At 43.1% G+C, this 15500-nt stretch overlaps 1 protein-coding gene across 1 annotated transcript in view; it reads left to right on the top strand.

The window, feature by feature from the left end:
- Window positions 1–634: 634 nt before the first annotated feature.
- The window catches only part of LOC134445694 (RNA-binding protein Musashi homolog 1-like), a 36000-nt gene continuing 21134 nt past the window's right edge, over window positions 635–15500 (top strand). The window contains exons 1-6 of the mRNA XM_063194730.1: window positions 635–802; window positions 1221–1261; window positions 1975–2056; window positions 2496–2580; window positions 10376–10417; window positions 11766–11858. Of these exons, the coding sequence (XP_063050800.1) occupies window positions 747–802; window positions 1221–1261; window positions 1975–2056; window positions 2496–2580; window positions 10376–10417; window positions 11766–11858 (399 nt within the window). The 5' untranslated portion in view covers window positions 635–746. The remainder of the gene's footprint in view (window positions 803–1220; window positions 1262–1974; window positions 2057–2495; window positions 2581–10375; window positions 10418–11765; window positions 11859–15500) is intronic.

Below are 15500 nucleotides of genomic sequence, written 5' to 3'. Positions count from 1 at the left end.
ATGCTATGGATTGACTGATACGCGACTATAAGTAATTACATGTTACTATGAAGTGACCAATGCAACATGAAACACCAGAACTAATTGACTCAGTGATTTTGTTGTTGTTGTTGTTGTTGTTGTTGTTATTATTAGGCCTATTATTTTTGATGTTGTGGAACATGAACTGAAAAGAAGTTAGGCCTAGATATTCTGATTCTAAATAATCTCATATCCTGATGGTATAGCCTAGTTATAGGCCCTGCTTTCTAATGTCCAAATTGAAATGGGAGTTTGCACCGTCTGAAAATCGAGTGTGTATGCTGGCTGGGCTTTAGTTTTGCATCCCTGAAGAAACTGAGAGGAACTCAAAATTCAAGCCAGACGGTCCTACATTGTAACATCAAGCTTGTGCGCACGTGTAGACACTGCGGACACCCCAGGAAGTTTGTCTGTTTGCTACATAAACAACTGATGCGTTGCAGGGATCACCTTGGGGGCAAATTTACTTTGCCTCTTTACTCGTCGAGGAGTGTAACCTAAGCAACCGAATTGGCATGGCATTTGTTGTGGTGAATGTAATACACTACACCAATACGCACTCACCAATGTAGCTGTAGAGAGAGGAGGAGTCTCGCATGCTTGGACCGACTCAGATCCCTCCTCTGGCTTCCCCCCCTCTCCTCTCGGCCATACTCTTATCCCGTAGAACTAGGATACACTGCTTGCACTTCCATACCGCGCAGAAGGGGCAAGCACGGTAAACGATGGATACGGACAGTCAGAGCGGTCTATCTTCCTCGGATTCTCCCCATGATCCATGGTAAAGCGAGCAGTTTGTTTTTTGTTGTCTTGTGTGTTGTTCGGTTCTTGTTCATTCGGATACGCGGGAGTTATGGAGAGTTAACGAGACTTTAGGAGTTTCTGGACAAAGAGGGCATGCATGTTGGTGAACTGCATGGCGCATCCGACAAATGGATTGCCCTTCTCCCGTGTGCTACTGGAGATGGGAAACTTGAAGTAGACTAGCTTTGCATGTACATTAGTTTCATTCTACCTGTTTCTTTGTAAACGGCTTTGTGAAAGTTACATAATGTTACTTACTTGATCATGCGCTCCTTTGATGTCTACACAATGTCATAGTTCTCCATACGTTGTAGCCAAATACATTTTCACCTAACCCCAGTGTTATGACTGGGAAACATTGTCTCACTTTTTTTCTCCTCTTGTGTGCCATTCAGCAAAATGTTCATCGGTGGCCTTAGCTGGCAAACGACACAAGGTAAGCCGCTTTTCCTGAGACGATTCCATACTGTACATTGGAGCGAAAGGCATGCGCTCGTTAAAACAGTTACTCTGTCTTTTAGTCAAAGTGTTCGTTTAGCGGGAGGAGGGAGAAGGAGGGCTCCAACCTGCTCCCCGTATGACTCCTCAACACTCCTATTCATGCCGCTCGGCAGTTGAGTTGGCAGTAGCCTGGGGAAAGAGAATGAATTAGATTTATTGAGCGGACAATAGCCGTGAACGTCACCCTCATTGCGCTTTACGTTACGCATGTATGAAGTGTACGTGAAAGTGAACTATCAGAGCCAATATAATGTAGAAGACGTTGCCGAAAATGTCGTGGAAGTAATGTTAAAGAAGTGGCCTTCTTTGGCGAGGAAGGTGGTAGCCAAGCCGCTACCTGAAGTGGGCTATTTTTTTTCTTTAGCAGCCTGAGCACAGTAGGAGACACGCCCCCTAAACAACAGAAGCTGTGTGTGTGTGTGTGTGTGTGTGTGTGTGTGTGTGTGTGTGTGTGTGTGTGTGTGTGTGTGTGTGTTATCCACACACAGCATGACAAAACACAAAACTAGATGGCTTATCTGTTATTTTCCACCCTGAATGAACTGTAAATGCGCCCTAACTTTTTCCCGTGCACATTTTTACGAACCAAGGTTTGCAGGCTTTCCAACAATGTAAGTCATTGAAATCTTGTATTTCCTTTTCTCTTAGAGGGTCTCAAGGAGTACTTCTGCAAGTACGGCGAGGTGAAGGAGTGTATGGTCATGCGGGATCCGGTTACGAAGAGGTCGAGGTGAGGGACTGGCCGTGCCCATGTTGGCGCCCTGTCAGCGGGCATATACAGTAGCAGCACCAGCAGGCAGCCCCAAGACTCTGATAGCCAGCCTCAGGGTTTCTGTTTTTACGGTTGCGAGCATATAAATACATTTGGGTCAAAGACGTGCAAAATGAAATTGTCATTCAGTGTAACGGATACCTTCTGCTGACTGTAACTGTAAACAAAACCATGATTTTTCAAATTGTTTCAAGTGAATAGATGGCAGCCAAGGCTTTCATGAATTCACTTGGAAAATAAATAAATAAAAAGAGTCATGTTTTTTTACAGTTACAGTCAGCAGAAGGTATTCGTTACACTGAATGACAGTTACATTTTGCACGTCTTTGACCCATTTACTGTGCTCTGGCAAGAGAGTAAAGACTATTTTGTCGTCTTCTTTTTTTATTTCTTCCAGGGGTTTTGGGTTTGTCACGTTTGTAGACCAAGCTGGCGTGGACAAGGTGTTGGCTCAAACCAGACACGAACTGGACTCAAAAACAGTGAGTTTCTTTTTTCTTTTCTTTTTTAAACTAATATAAACGTTTTATTAATGTTTTTGAAGACAAGATGTAACCTACCGTAACAGGTGCACATTGAGTTTGCCTTTATGGGACAGGGTTCCGTGGTCGTGCAAGCCACCTAGCTTTAGGCCTAGTGAGTCTTCTCAAAGTGGACACGCATTCCCCAGGCACAAGTCATTCAGTGGGATAAAGATCATTTCACTGCATGCCTTTCGCAGGGTAGCAGAAAACCCATAGGTACAAGTGAACCTTTGATGAAGCCACACACACAAAGTAGTTTTGCAGTCCTAGAGAAGCATCCTACGTGCTTCGGTAAAAGCTCAGTCACACTTAAGACTTGTTTTCTCAACTATCCAAGCAGGTTATGTTTGTGCCGTCATTGTTTGTTTTCTTGGTTGGTTTATTTGTCCATTAACAGCTTAATTCAAGAAGTAATGGACTTAATCTTGATCACATTTTCTTGGTGAGTCAGGATCTGATTAACATTGCTCTGATTAGTTTTCGATAATGACTCAAGTTGTCTACACTCTGTACACTTTTTATGTTTTTTTTTCTTTGTTGTTTTTTCTGTGATGGCTACTGCGTTTATCCTTGACTTGTTAGAGTTTGTGTTTTTGCGGCTACTGAATGGGTAAACTTCTTCAGCAGTGAGGGAGGCACAAGTGCCCCCCCCCCCCCCATATCCCCCTTCCCTCCTCCCTCTACTCTTCCACTGCAAAGAGGCCGGGAAGGCTCTCTCCCTCTGGGTCAATTACCATGGCAACTTGGGGACCCATGTGGGGTGGGTGCCACTCTTTGTGCCGTATTTTTTTGCCCGAGTTAGGAAAACTCTTTGGATTCAGGAGGCGTAGAGATGGCCTGAAGTCAAAGTAAAAAGCTCACAATGTTCTTTAAAGGAAGGGGTTATGTTTATTCAGTAAAATGTCTTGTGGTTTTGTTTTTAGAAGTTAGGCTACATGTTAACTTCAGATATTTTTTTTTACATTCTTATCATGGCCATTATGTTAAATATTTTGGGTGAAAAGTCATTGCTATTGATTCTGATATTTGTTTTTGTATATTTTAAATGAAATGGAAGACAGTTTAAGTGGACTATAACGATCTTCTGTCTTATGGATAGCAAAGTAGATATGAAACACTCATCACTTGGGATGGACATGAGGGTGTTACCCTTACAATATGCAGGTGATACTCTTTGGTTTGATACACAAAAGCCTTTTTGAGACTGCATTTAATTGGAATACTAATGCCAAAGTCTTCAGTTAACTTTTTGTTGACACTTCTATTGTTTCTGAAGTTCTACTGCGCTCAAACTGGCGTCTAATTAATCATTACATAGAAATTAAATAACTAGAGCAGGGGAGAGAAGAGTAGGTTTTCTAAATGTTGCCCGTACGTCTTTTAGGGAGAGATTGTTTGTGTCAATGTGTGTGAGAGAGAGCTAGTGTGTGTGTGTGTGTGTGTGTGTGTGTGTGTGTGTGTGTGTGTGTGTGTGTGTGTGTGTGTGTGTGTGTGTGTGAGAGTGTCTTTGTGAGTGCTGTGGATGTGGGCGGGTCGGAGGACAATGCTGCCAGTTGGTTGCCATGGTGACTGTAGAGTCTCTTTCCCCAGGGGGTCAGGGAAAGGGAGTGGTAGCGTCTCTGGGTCAGCCCAGTGAAACTTTCAGAGTTCTCTCCCTCTCTCTCTCTCTCTCTCTCTCTCTCTCTCTCTCTCTCTCTCTCTCTCTCTATCTCTCTCTCTCTCTATCTCTCTCTCTCTCTCTCTTTGCCATCCATCTCTATCTCTGATTGGACATAGGACAGCTTTTATGAAACTTCAAATCTCTCTCTCTCTCTCTCTCTCTCTCTCTCTCTCTCTCTCTCTCTCTCTCTCTCTCTCTCTCTCTCTCTCTCTCTCTATCTCTCTCTCTATCTCTCTCTCTCTCTCTCTCTGACATCCATCTCTATCTCTGATTGGACCTAGGAAAGCATTTATGAAATCTCAAATCTCTCTCTCTCTCTCTCTCTCTCTCTCTCTCTCTCTCTCTCTCTCTCTCTCTCCCTCTCTCTCTCTCTCTCTGCCATCCATCTCTATCTCTGATTGGACCTAGGAAAACTTTTATGAAACTTTTCAAATCTCTCTCTCTCTCTCTCTCTCTCATTCTCTTTTGCCTTAATGATTTCTGTCACTGTCTCTCTGCTAATCCCACTATCTTCCCTCCACTGATTTAATGTTGTGTACTGTCCCAGAACAAGCATGATTGCATAGGCACACACACACAATGCTGGCACCTGCCAGTATGAGAGCACATATAACCCGACAGTGTGTGTTTGTGTGTGTGTGTGTGTGTCTGCCTGTCTGTCTGTTTGTCTGGAGAAACAGCACAATAAACGTGGGGAAAAATCAGGGGTGAGTTTCTCAAAAGAGAAGTTGTTAGCCTGTTAGCAACTTCGATAGTTGCCAATGGGAAAATGCATTGAAAACAACAAAGTAGCTAATGTAGTAAGCCACTTTGGCTTTGGGAAATTCACCCCAGATATGTATGAGAAAATGATTAAGTCAGCATTTAAATCCAAAAGCCGGAAGGATGGCTGTGGCAGAGAAAGACTGTGCACCTCCAAAATGCCTGACATGTAGCCCTTTTGTCAGGCCGAAGAAAAGAAATAAACAAAGGACGCAGAAGTCAGGAGGACGGGCCTGTCACTTGCAGTCAAGGGGGGGAAGTCGGCATGGTGATTGTGGTCTCTTCAAACGGCATTTAACTCAGCCATGATTCTGTTTTCGTCGTCAGTTTACCGGCTAGCGGTCTGTGAATAAAACAGCCAGATCATCTCTACACTGTAAAAAATGATATCAGTGATAAGTCATGATAACTTATAAAATTAAGTTATTCCCCTATACACTGCAATGGCAACAACATGGTTTAACTTGATTTTGTAAGTTTACCAGCTGCCTCAGAATTCCAAATAAATGTAAATCTTTATTGTAAGTTCAATTGCAATTCAAAACTTCACACAACTTACTATAAGGATTCATGGGTTTTTTTACAGTGTAGTAGTAGCTGTGTTGTGCAGTTGATGACTAGGAGCCGATCCTTTGTACAGGAGACACGATGTTCACTTTATCTTTTACTGTAGGCTATATTGGTTCTGTTGAAGTGCCATGTAAGGATCACTTGTGTAAGTAGTTGTCTCAACACCAAAAAAAACCCTGTAGAATTAGCTTTGTTTTGTTTTCCAAACAAGGCTTCAGTCGTTTACCGATTATCTTGCTCAAGTGATCGAACTTCAATGTTCTGCTGTGTGAGGAGGTTTTAGTGTTTGCGACGTCGGGTCGAAACAGCTTGCCAAGCGCTCATTAGTCCTTCCGCCGTGCGCTTACAAGTCTGCCTCAGTCAGTATGGCTGTACTCAGCCATAGCAAACTGAACTGAAATGCACGTAAACTTTTCGTAATCTGGGCTACGTGAGCGGAGACCAGGGCCCAGTAAGAGAGACACACAGGCATTTATGGGGCAACATAACCCTCCAACACCACCAGCAAGCCTTGATCCACCACCACCACCGCTTCCAACACCACCCGCCAGCCTTGATCCACCACCACCACCGCTTCCACCACCTCCACCTCCACCCCCTCTTGGCCCTTGCCCCTCCTCTACCTCCAGCACTGCACTGCCATAGAGAGAGAGAGAGAGAGAGAGAGAGAGAGAGAGAGAGAGAGAGAGAGAGAGAGAGAGAGAGCATTCAGAAAGTTTCATAAAAGCTTTCCTGGGACCAGGCAGAGACGTAGATGGATGAGAGAGCCAGAGAGAGAGAGAGAGAGAGAGAGAGAGAGAGAGAGAGAGAGAGAGAGAGAGAGAGAGAGAGAGAGAGAGACTGATCCCTGTGTGAAGGTGCCTCGTGGCTGGCTGCCTGGCCTTCCTTTGGGCTGGAAGAGATTAGCTCTAACAAGCTAACCAAAGCAAGCCGAGGAGGGGGAGGAGGAGGAAGAGAGAGAAATAGAGAGAGAGAGGGAGAGAGAGAGAGAGAGGGAGAGAGAGGGAGAGATGGAGTAGAATTAGGTAGGGAGAGATGGAGAGATAGACAGAGAGAGAGAGAGAGAGATGTGGCGCACATTTAGGGAGGGAGAGAGATGGAGAAGACCAGAGAAGGAATGAGAGAGAAGGAGAGATGTGAAGAGGTGGAGTACAATTAGACGGAGGGAGAGAAAGAGGCCGGGGGGGGGGGCTTGGACTTCCCGTTTTCCGTCTGCTTGTTGTAATGAAAGGAGATGGTCTGAGGACAATAATGATCAGATTGAATTGAACTGGAATAAGTGCGTCTTTATTCCCGGCCTCCAACCTTGATAGCCACTGTGTGGACACTGTGGAGTAGACACTTGTTTTGATGCGCACGCATAGGTGTGTGTGTGTGTGCGTGTGCTTGTGTGTTTGTGTGTGTGTGTGTGTGTGTACGTGCGTGCACAGTCTGTGTTTAGGATACTATAGGATTTAACTCGTTATAGTATCCTCAGCCAACTGCTGCTGACAGATTTTAAGTGACTGACCTGATAGGATTGACCTTCTCGGTAAACCCCAAACAGCTAATGTGTGTGTGTGTGTGTGTGTGTGTGTGTGTGTGTGTGTGTGTGTGTGTGTGTGTGTGTGTGTGTGTGTGTGTGTGTGTGTGTGTGTGCGTGTGTGCGTATGTACGTACGTGCATTTGTGTGTAAATTAAACACACAACCTTGTCACTTCGGGGGTTTTACTGGTAGCTCCATGTCAAAATAATGTCATGTGGTTATATGACAAGGAAACATGTGCACTGAGAATAGATCTCTTCACATGTCATTCTTAAGTTTGATTTTCATCTGCCATTTTATATGCAACTTTTATGTGTCATTCGAAAATAAATATCCTTACGTTACAGAGCTGCACACCCTCTTTTCAAACCATGACAGATATGGAGATGTTTTCTTTCTGGACCCCAAGGACAGACCAACATGCCGCCATATTGTCTCCCCGTTGTTAACGCTGTGGTTCACACTCGTTTTGTTCGGCCATTTTACTTTCTTTCATTTCCCTTCATTTGTCTCTTTCTGTGATTTTTATTTTTATTTTTTATTAATTTCATCGTCAACCACAAAGTGTGTTGGTTTTTGTTTGTTCTTTGTATGCACACCCTCATGTGAGTATGTGTGTGTGTGTGTGTGTGTCTGTTTGTTCTTTGATTGTGCACAGGAGTGTGGGGCGACAGAAGTGCTTGGTGAAACGAGGTGACTATATCAGAGTAGTAGATAGAGAACCATAGAGCTAAAAAAATAAAACAAATGTAGTTCTATGCATTCGATCTCCATTCAGTCTAGTCTAGCCTCTTCTCTCTATTCTCTAGTTTTTTTATTTTTCATTCTTCACATCCAATACTGGTAGAAGTCGTTAAAAACGTAGCCTACGAGCTATTCCAAACATCTCTAGTGTTGAAATTAAACAAAGTGGTTTGACGTTGTTTGGGCTGCTAGCTTCTAGCGGTAGCTCTGATTCGCAAAAAAAGAAACGAAAGCCCTGTTGCTGGTTATTACAACACTAATACAGTACTAGATTGCTCCTAGCACTGTACTGCCCTGGCCACACAATCACTGTTACCACAGTACAGTGCTGGATAGTGTAGTGGTGGGTCTCTAGCTGGAGTAGCTGGAACTTGTTAGACTAATATAGCAACCTTTTAGCCCATTTATTTGTAGCATGCATCTTCACAGCATGGTTCTAGCGGTTTTGGTTAGATTGGAATTGTTTTTTCGATCCTCTATCCATGTTCCTTTGCATGAGGGTCTTCCTCCAAGGCTTGAATGCAGAGGACCTCAATAGAATTTCATAGACGCATAGAGAAACGAATTACACTGGAATGATTTTTTGTTTTGTTGTTGATTGTGATGAAATTCTCTAGCACTAACACATTTAGTCCTGGTAGTCAAGTCTTTTCAATGACAAAAAAAGAAGAAGAAAAAAACAGTGAAAGTTTTGCCATTTGGGAGCAGAGATTTTTTGGGTCAGATCTGCTTCACCGAAGATGGCACACATTGTATACTATTGTCCCAGAACAATGTGGACTGGACAAAGAAGGGAATGATGAGGGGAGGGGAAAAGAGGGGATGGCAAGAGAGATGAGAGAATGTGTATGTTTGTGTGTGTGTGAGAGTTAGAGAGAGAGAGAGAGTGTGTGTGTGTGTGTGTGTGTGTGTGTGTGTGTGTGTGTGTGTGTGTGTGTGTGTGTGTGTGTGTATGTGTGTGTGTGTGTGTGTGTGTGTGTGTGTTTGTGTGTGTGTGTGTGAGAGAGAGAGAGAGAGAGAGAGAGAGAGAGAGAGAGAGAGAGAGAGAGTTCAACAGTGTGTGACAGAAAGGGTGTGTGTGAGAGATTGTTCAATAGTGTGAAAGAGGGTTGAGAAGATGACAAGACAGAAACAGAACGCAAAAATAAATGCAAAATGAGAAATGAGACCTGTTTCAACATGCATGTAAATTTATGTCTTTTATTTTATCAGTGTATGGATAGTCTTCATTTTGATATTGTTATCACCTTTTCTCTTTATTCAGCTGGGGAAGGACGATTTGTTAGTGCCCTTTTCAGTTGTCAGAGTGAGATCCCAGCAGATTGCATGTCGCTACAAAGCCCAGAAAGAATAGGATAGGTCAGAGAGATCAACTTCCACCATATATATATACTGTACATATACTCACTGCTACAATCACAGTCTACTCATAGTCTCTCTCTCTCTCTCTCTCTCTCTCTCTCTCTCTCTCTCTCTCTCTCTCTCTCACACACACACACACACACACACACACACACACACACACACACACACACACACACACACACACACACACACACACACACACACACACACACACACACACACACACACACACACACACACACACACACACACACACACACTTGTTAAGCCAGTCAGACATGCACCGTGACAGGTACCAGGAGACCTGTGTGTGTGTTTGTGCGTGTGCGTGCTTGCGCGTACTGTACGTGTGTGTGTTGTGTTGTGTAAAGAATAGCACATGCCATGAGACTGAGATTTACGTCCTAAGTTACTTGTCAGCGTTCAAGCTAAGTCTGTGTCATTATCCAAGTGTGAGGGAGGACAGTGCTCTCTCGGACCAAAGGTGTTAGCTAAGCTAAGCACTGCCAAAAACGAAACGCCTAGAACGTCGTGTAGCGTTGACATTTTTTTCCCCTTTGTTTCCTTTTTCCTTCCTTCTTTTCTTTCCGTTTCTTTTTTCCGCATTCAGTTGCAGGTGCAAATGACAGGTCCACTCTGTCTTCGTTCCTTAATCTTTTCCTTCCATCGCTGTCTTTTCATTTCCCAGGCAAACTATTACCCCTTCAGCACCTGTCGGAGGGAACGAAACAGCTCTACGCAGTGCTACTCCGTTTAACTATGATAACTATGCTGTGCAACTCTCTCACTGTTACAGCTTTCGCTTCTCTCTCTCCAGTTGTATTCTTTTACAGATTTAACTTTCACTTCTGTTAGCAGTCAGATAGTTTGCCGTTATGTTGGGGTGACATCTCCTGCTTCCTGCGTCAACTACTTTTGTTGACTACTTCCTATGTTCTGCTTACAATCTTGTGCTTTTTGAGAGGACAAGCTAAAGGGGAAGCAACAATCAGACATTAAAACGCACCTCAAGGGACTTGGTTGGCTGTAAAGTGCTAGCGATCTCTCTTCAATCCTGGCTTTAAGGGCTGTGAGTACGTGTTTGTCTAAACTAGTCTAAACTTCTCATCCTTCCCTTCCTCCTCTAGATTGATCCAAAAGTTGCATTCCCACGCAGAGCACAGCCCAAGGTATGTGACTGAGTCAAGGCCTACCTACCTTTTTTTAATCCTCTCTTACATCCTGTCTATAATAGGCACCAAACAAGTATTTATACGATAACACTAGTGGAGAAGTAGTAGAAATCCTTAACTTATACTGTGATGTAAATACAGTATTTCACTTTACAGTTTTTCTCAATTGTTTTTTTTACATTTCTCACAACAGAATAATGATTCTCAAAAGTCTTTGTTCAATTGTGACTTCCTGGTGTTACCTGTGCACATGGTAAAATCAGTTTCTCATTGTTTTCGGCATATAGCAAATGCTCTTGTCCACCATGCCATAGCTGTGTACAATTCTCAGTGATTTCGTACATTATCAATTGCTTTTGTCATATCACTCAAAAAGCTTTGTCACTGAATGCATGAAACTATCTCACCCCCCAAAACATTTAGGCCCTAGGTCATAGTTTAAGTCTTGACATGCAAAATTATTTATCAAGCTGTCATAATGTGATAAGCACTGTATAATTTCCATTGGATTTTAGTCTATAAATGTGATCTGAATTGGTGAATTGCTCGTAGGTAAATATTGACTCTCTCTAATCAAAGGCAATACAAGGGATAGAGATAACGGGCATGCAATACAACAATAGGCACTGTACTGCATTATATTACTCTATGCCTGTCAATAAATAGGTCATAGTCTAAATGTATATCTAGGACAATCTTATCTGATCAATGTAATATAAAGTCGAATCTACAGCATTTCCCATCCAATCTAAACAACATTTCGCTTCAGAAAAGATCCTCAAGAGTGTACTGTTCAATTGACAACATGACAAATCGATTTGACTAGCTTGTCCATACACTATGACACAATGACTAACCATTCTGCTGGCACTGATACGTTCATTGACACAAAAACTTGGTTTTGAAAGACAAACTAAGGGTTTTGAGCAAGAGACTCGGTTTTGCAGGTCATCCACGGTGTTTTGCCATTTGTTAAAGCTGTTTTGAGAATGAATATTATGTTTTGCAAATTGCGAGAGAGATTCGAGAAATGTACAAAACCAATTGAGAAATACTGTAATGTGTCCACTGAAGTGAGTGCTTTCAATCTCCTTGTGAACGCATATAGTGTAAATTGTACATAAGGATAGTCATGAGAAAAGGCGTTCCATTCAGTCTATTTTCCTGATGGAAAGTCATTGTAGTGTATTATCAGAGAATGTTCATTCAGCTAAACAGACCACTAGTAGTGCACATAACCACCAGTGTGAGACTAGCTGTTGCTCTTATATCGGTCCTGCAGGTATGCTACTTGTCCCTTGCATCCTGAAATATTGACACTAGAAAGTTTTCTTTTCGATTGCAGTTAGTTACTCGGACCAAGAAGATCTTCGTCGGAGGTCTGTCTGTGAACACCACCATTGAGGATGTCAAACAATACTTTGACCAGTTCGGAAAGGTAAGCTTTATTCATTTTAGCTATTTTTTCCGAGAGTTCCCGTTGCATGGCATGAAGTGATGTTGCCCTGCTGCTACGCTGAAAAAAAAAAACAATATAGACTGAAATGAACTTGTTGCCCCAGTGTAATTTTTTTTTTTTTGCACTTCACAAACACATTGTCCCGTTGTCAGAGAAGGTGAAGTTTCTCCACATAACATGTAGAGTTTGAAGTGGCAGCAAAGTGGGGTGAAAAAAAGAAAGAAAGAAAGAGGGAGGGAGGGAGGGATGGAAGGAGGGGTGGAGAGAGAACGAAAAGTTTAGCGAGGGTAGAGTGTGGGGGGAGGGATTACCCGAATGTGAATTAATCTGATGTAACAGCTGCTCCGAACCAACAGCCCCCTCCCCGCCTGTTACCGTGGCGACCCGGCCTTGCTATTGTCCCCAAGTAATTCAGCGGAGAAGAGGCTTGCAGTTGGTGTGCGTGTGTGTGTGTGTGTGTGTCAGTGTGTTTGAGTTTGTGTGTAGTTTTCGTGTGTTTGTGTGTTTGTGCGTGGGGGTGGAGGGTGTATGTGTATGTGTATGTGTGTGCGACTGAGCTCATTTTGAATTGATCCCATAATTGGTGTCCCTTTTGCATGAAGGGCCGGGGCAGAGCAGGGAATGGAACTATGACAGAAACCCTACTGGCACGACTTTTTGTTGGAAGAGAGAAACAGAGAGATAGAGGGAGGTAAAGGAAGGACGAGAGAGAGAGGGAGGTAGACGAAGGACGAGAGAGAGAGAGAGAGAGAGATAGACAAGGAGAGAGGGAGCAGAGAGATTGAAAGAGAAAGAGAGCAAGAGAGAGAGATAAATGGATGGATGGATGGATGGATGGAAAAATGGAGGTTCCAGCCACCCGTGGAAGCTCCACATTAGATTGCCTCAGTGGATGCTTTGTCCATTACCCCTCTGTTTGGGTAGGGGGTGGACAGGAGAGAGGGATAGGGAGAGGCAGAGAGAGAGAGAGAGAGAATGAAAGAAAGACATGGAAAGAAAGAAAGAAAGAAAGAAAGAAAGAAAGAAAGAAAGAAAGAAAGAAAAGAAAGAAAAGAAAAGAAACAACGAAGGACAGAAAGACATACAGGATGAGAGGAAGAGTGTAGGAAGCGCAAGGGGCAGCGTTGTGCTGTGCTCTATTAAAATGTCTGCCGTGTGACATATTACTCCATTATGGCTCCCCTTCACACTCTACTGTAAGTGGTTTAATAGGAGGTGAGATAGATTGTGTCATTAGGCAGTCTATTGATACACCCTGATGGCTTTTAGCCATGCCACACGGGAAAGTTGGTGGTCTCAGCACAGGTGTACTTTCTTTTGTTGGTAGTGCTGCAGTGGTTTTCAACTGTGGGGTCGGGACCCCAGGTGGGGGTCCCTTGGAATTCAAATGGGGTCGCCTGAATTCACCTCTGGCTATGGCCCGCCCTAAACTACTTTTTGACCAATCACAGCGCAGCAAACGGACGAGGATGGACAAAAGTCGGACATTTTGACCAGGTTTGAAAGCTCTCCATTGAACTCAATGCAAAAATCGCATTTTTAAAGTCGGTTTTAGCAGGATATTACGGTCATATTATTATTAAAATATGATTAGAAATTGTGCCTGGGGTATTTGTGACAATGGTGCAAGTTTCCTAGCGAGGTAACAGCCTGTATTCGGTTTCCAATGACTGTTTTCCCTAAAACCGGTCTAAGCAGCTGAAAAGTCTGGCTTGAAGGGTCTCGGCATCCTTACACTGACTCGACTAGAAAGCACATGGATCAGCAGACATACTTTTAGAGCTCCAATCATGCCACCATCTGACTCGTGTAACTTTTCAGTTAGGTTGTAAGCAAAACACGAACCTGTTTCAGGGTAGGATTTTGGTTTTCTGTCCTAATTAATGATGAAACTGGCGCTAGCAAAGTTAACTATCAGTCACGTCAGGATTGTTTAGACTAGCAGCTGATGGACGTTATTTTGTTAGGCTACTGAAGATATAAACGGCAAACGTTAATGTTACACATTGTTGTGGTAGCTTTGAAGAAGATGACACAGCCATCACGTTGGGTGATTTTGTCTAGCAACTAGCCTACAGTTTGAGCTTGGGCTCAAAGATTATGTATGGGGTCCCCAGAAATTTGGCAGGTCAAAATGGGGTCCCAGGGGGCGCTGTGGGGCTGCGCGCTAAGCCCCCGATATTTGGCCTTGCATGCCCACGGGGACCCCGGTTCGAGTCCGGCCGGGGTCATTTCCTGATCGCGCCCCGTCTCTCTGTCCCACTCGCTTCCTGTCACCAGCTCAGACTGTCCTGTCAAATAAAGGCATAAAAGCCCCTAAAAATATCAAAAAAATAAATAAAATGGGGTCCCGGGCCCAAAAAGGTTGGGAACCACTGTAGCACTGTCACGTATTAAGCATATGGAGCCCCTGAGAGAGACAAGGCAGAAAGAAAACTTGTTTCCCAGTGTTCTGTAGCCTCTTACTGCAGATGGGCATGTCAAGTGGTATATTCAGTCTTTGCTGTAAACACTCAACTGCATCATAACAATATTGCTATGACAAAGCACATATTCTTAAGTAACCGATTAAGACTGGACCATTAGCATTTTCGTGACAATAAGGTTAAAACTGGTTCTACGCTAATGGGTTCATTGTCTCTGTACAAACCCAGTTGGCTATGAAATGACCTAAGTTGGTCACACTTTCTTTGGAGCTTGAATTCACAGCAGTTACACATTCATTATTGCATTCAAAAGTTTACAAACTTCTAACTATTTTCGCGTACCCACAACTTGTCATAATTCCATTTCATAAGACTTTTTACAACTTAAAGCGACATACAGTAAATAGTAGTACATACTACATTTACCTTCATATGAGTACAGTAAGGAATATGTTTAAAGTCTGGCATTTGCACCATTTAAGATGATTTTATGTATTACCTCATAATGTGTGCTGTCCCACCATTCTGGAGCGCTGGACGGTACTAATTGCTGAAAATAACTTTGAGAGCCCCTACACTGATGAGCACCAAGGAAAAGAGGTGAAGACCCAGAAGCACTCCAATTACCTGCTTGTGTAAGAACTTTTGTACTTTGGTACCACAGTACTACACTAATATGACATTACACAGGGCCTTTAGTAGTAATGCATTATGACTTTGGTACCACAGTACTGCACTAATATGACACTACACAGGGCCTTTAGTAGTAATGCATTATGACTTGGTCATTGCCACTCTAATAACAGCAATCCTATAACAGTGGCCTTGTGCTAACAGACTCAACAGTAGGCTGATACAGTATGGGTCAATAAAGTAGGCTGATAGAGTATGGGTCAATATGATAGAGTATGGGTCAATATGATAGAGTATGGGTCAATAAAGTAGGCTGATAGAGTATGGGTCAATATGATAGAGTATGGGTCAATATGATAGAGTATGGGTCAATAAAGTAGGCTGATAGAGTATGGGTCAATATGATAGAGTATGGGTCAATATGATAGAGTATGGGTCAATGATGGCTTTTGGGATCAGAAGACGTCAGGTGGTACAACCACCCACAGCTAATGCCCACACATTTATAGCAATTTGAAATTAGTGGGTAGCACTTTACAATAACTACCCCAAAAAAGCTTTA

This window comes from Engraulis encrasicolus, chromosome 3 (assembly GCF_034702125.1).
Source record: "Engraulis encrasicolus isolate BLACKSEA-1 chromosome 3, IST_EnEncr_1.0, whole genome shotgun sequence".
NCBI lineage: Eukaryota > Metazoa > Chordata > Actinopteri > Clupeiformes > Engraulidae > Engraulis > Engraulis encrasicolus.
The sequence above is the reverse complement of the archived record's forward strand: the minus strand, read 5'-3'. Positions and strand labels throughout refer to the sequence as shown.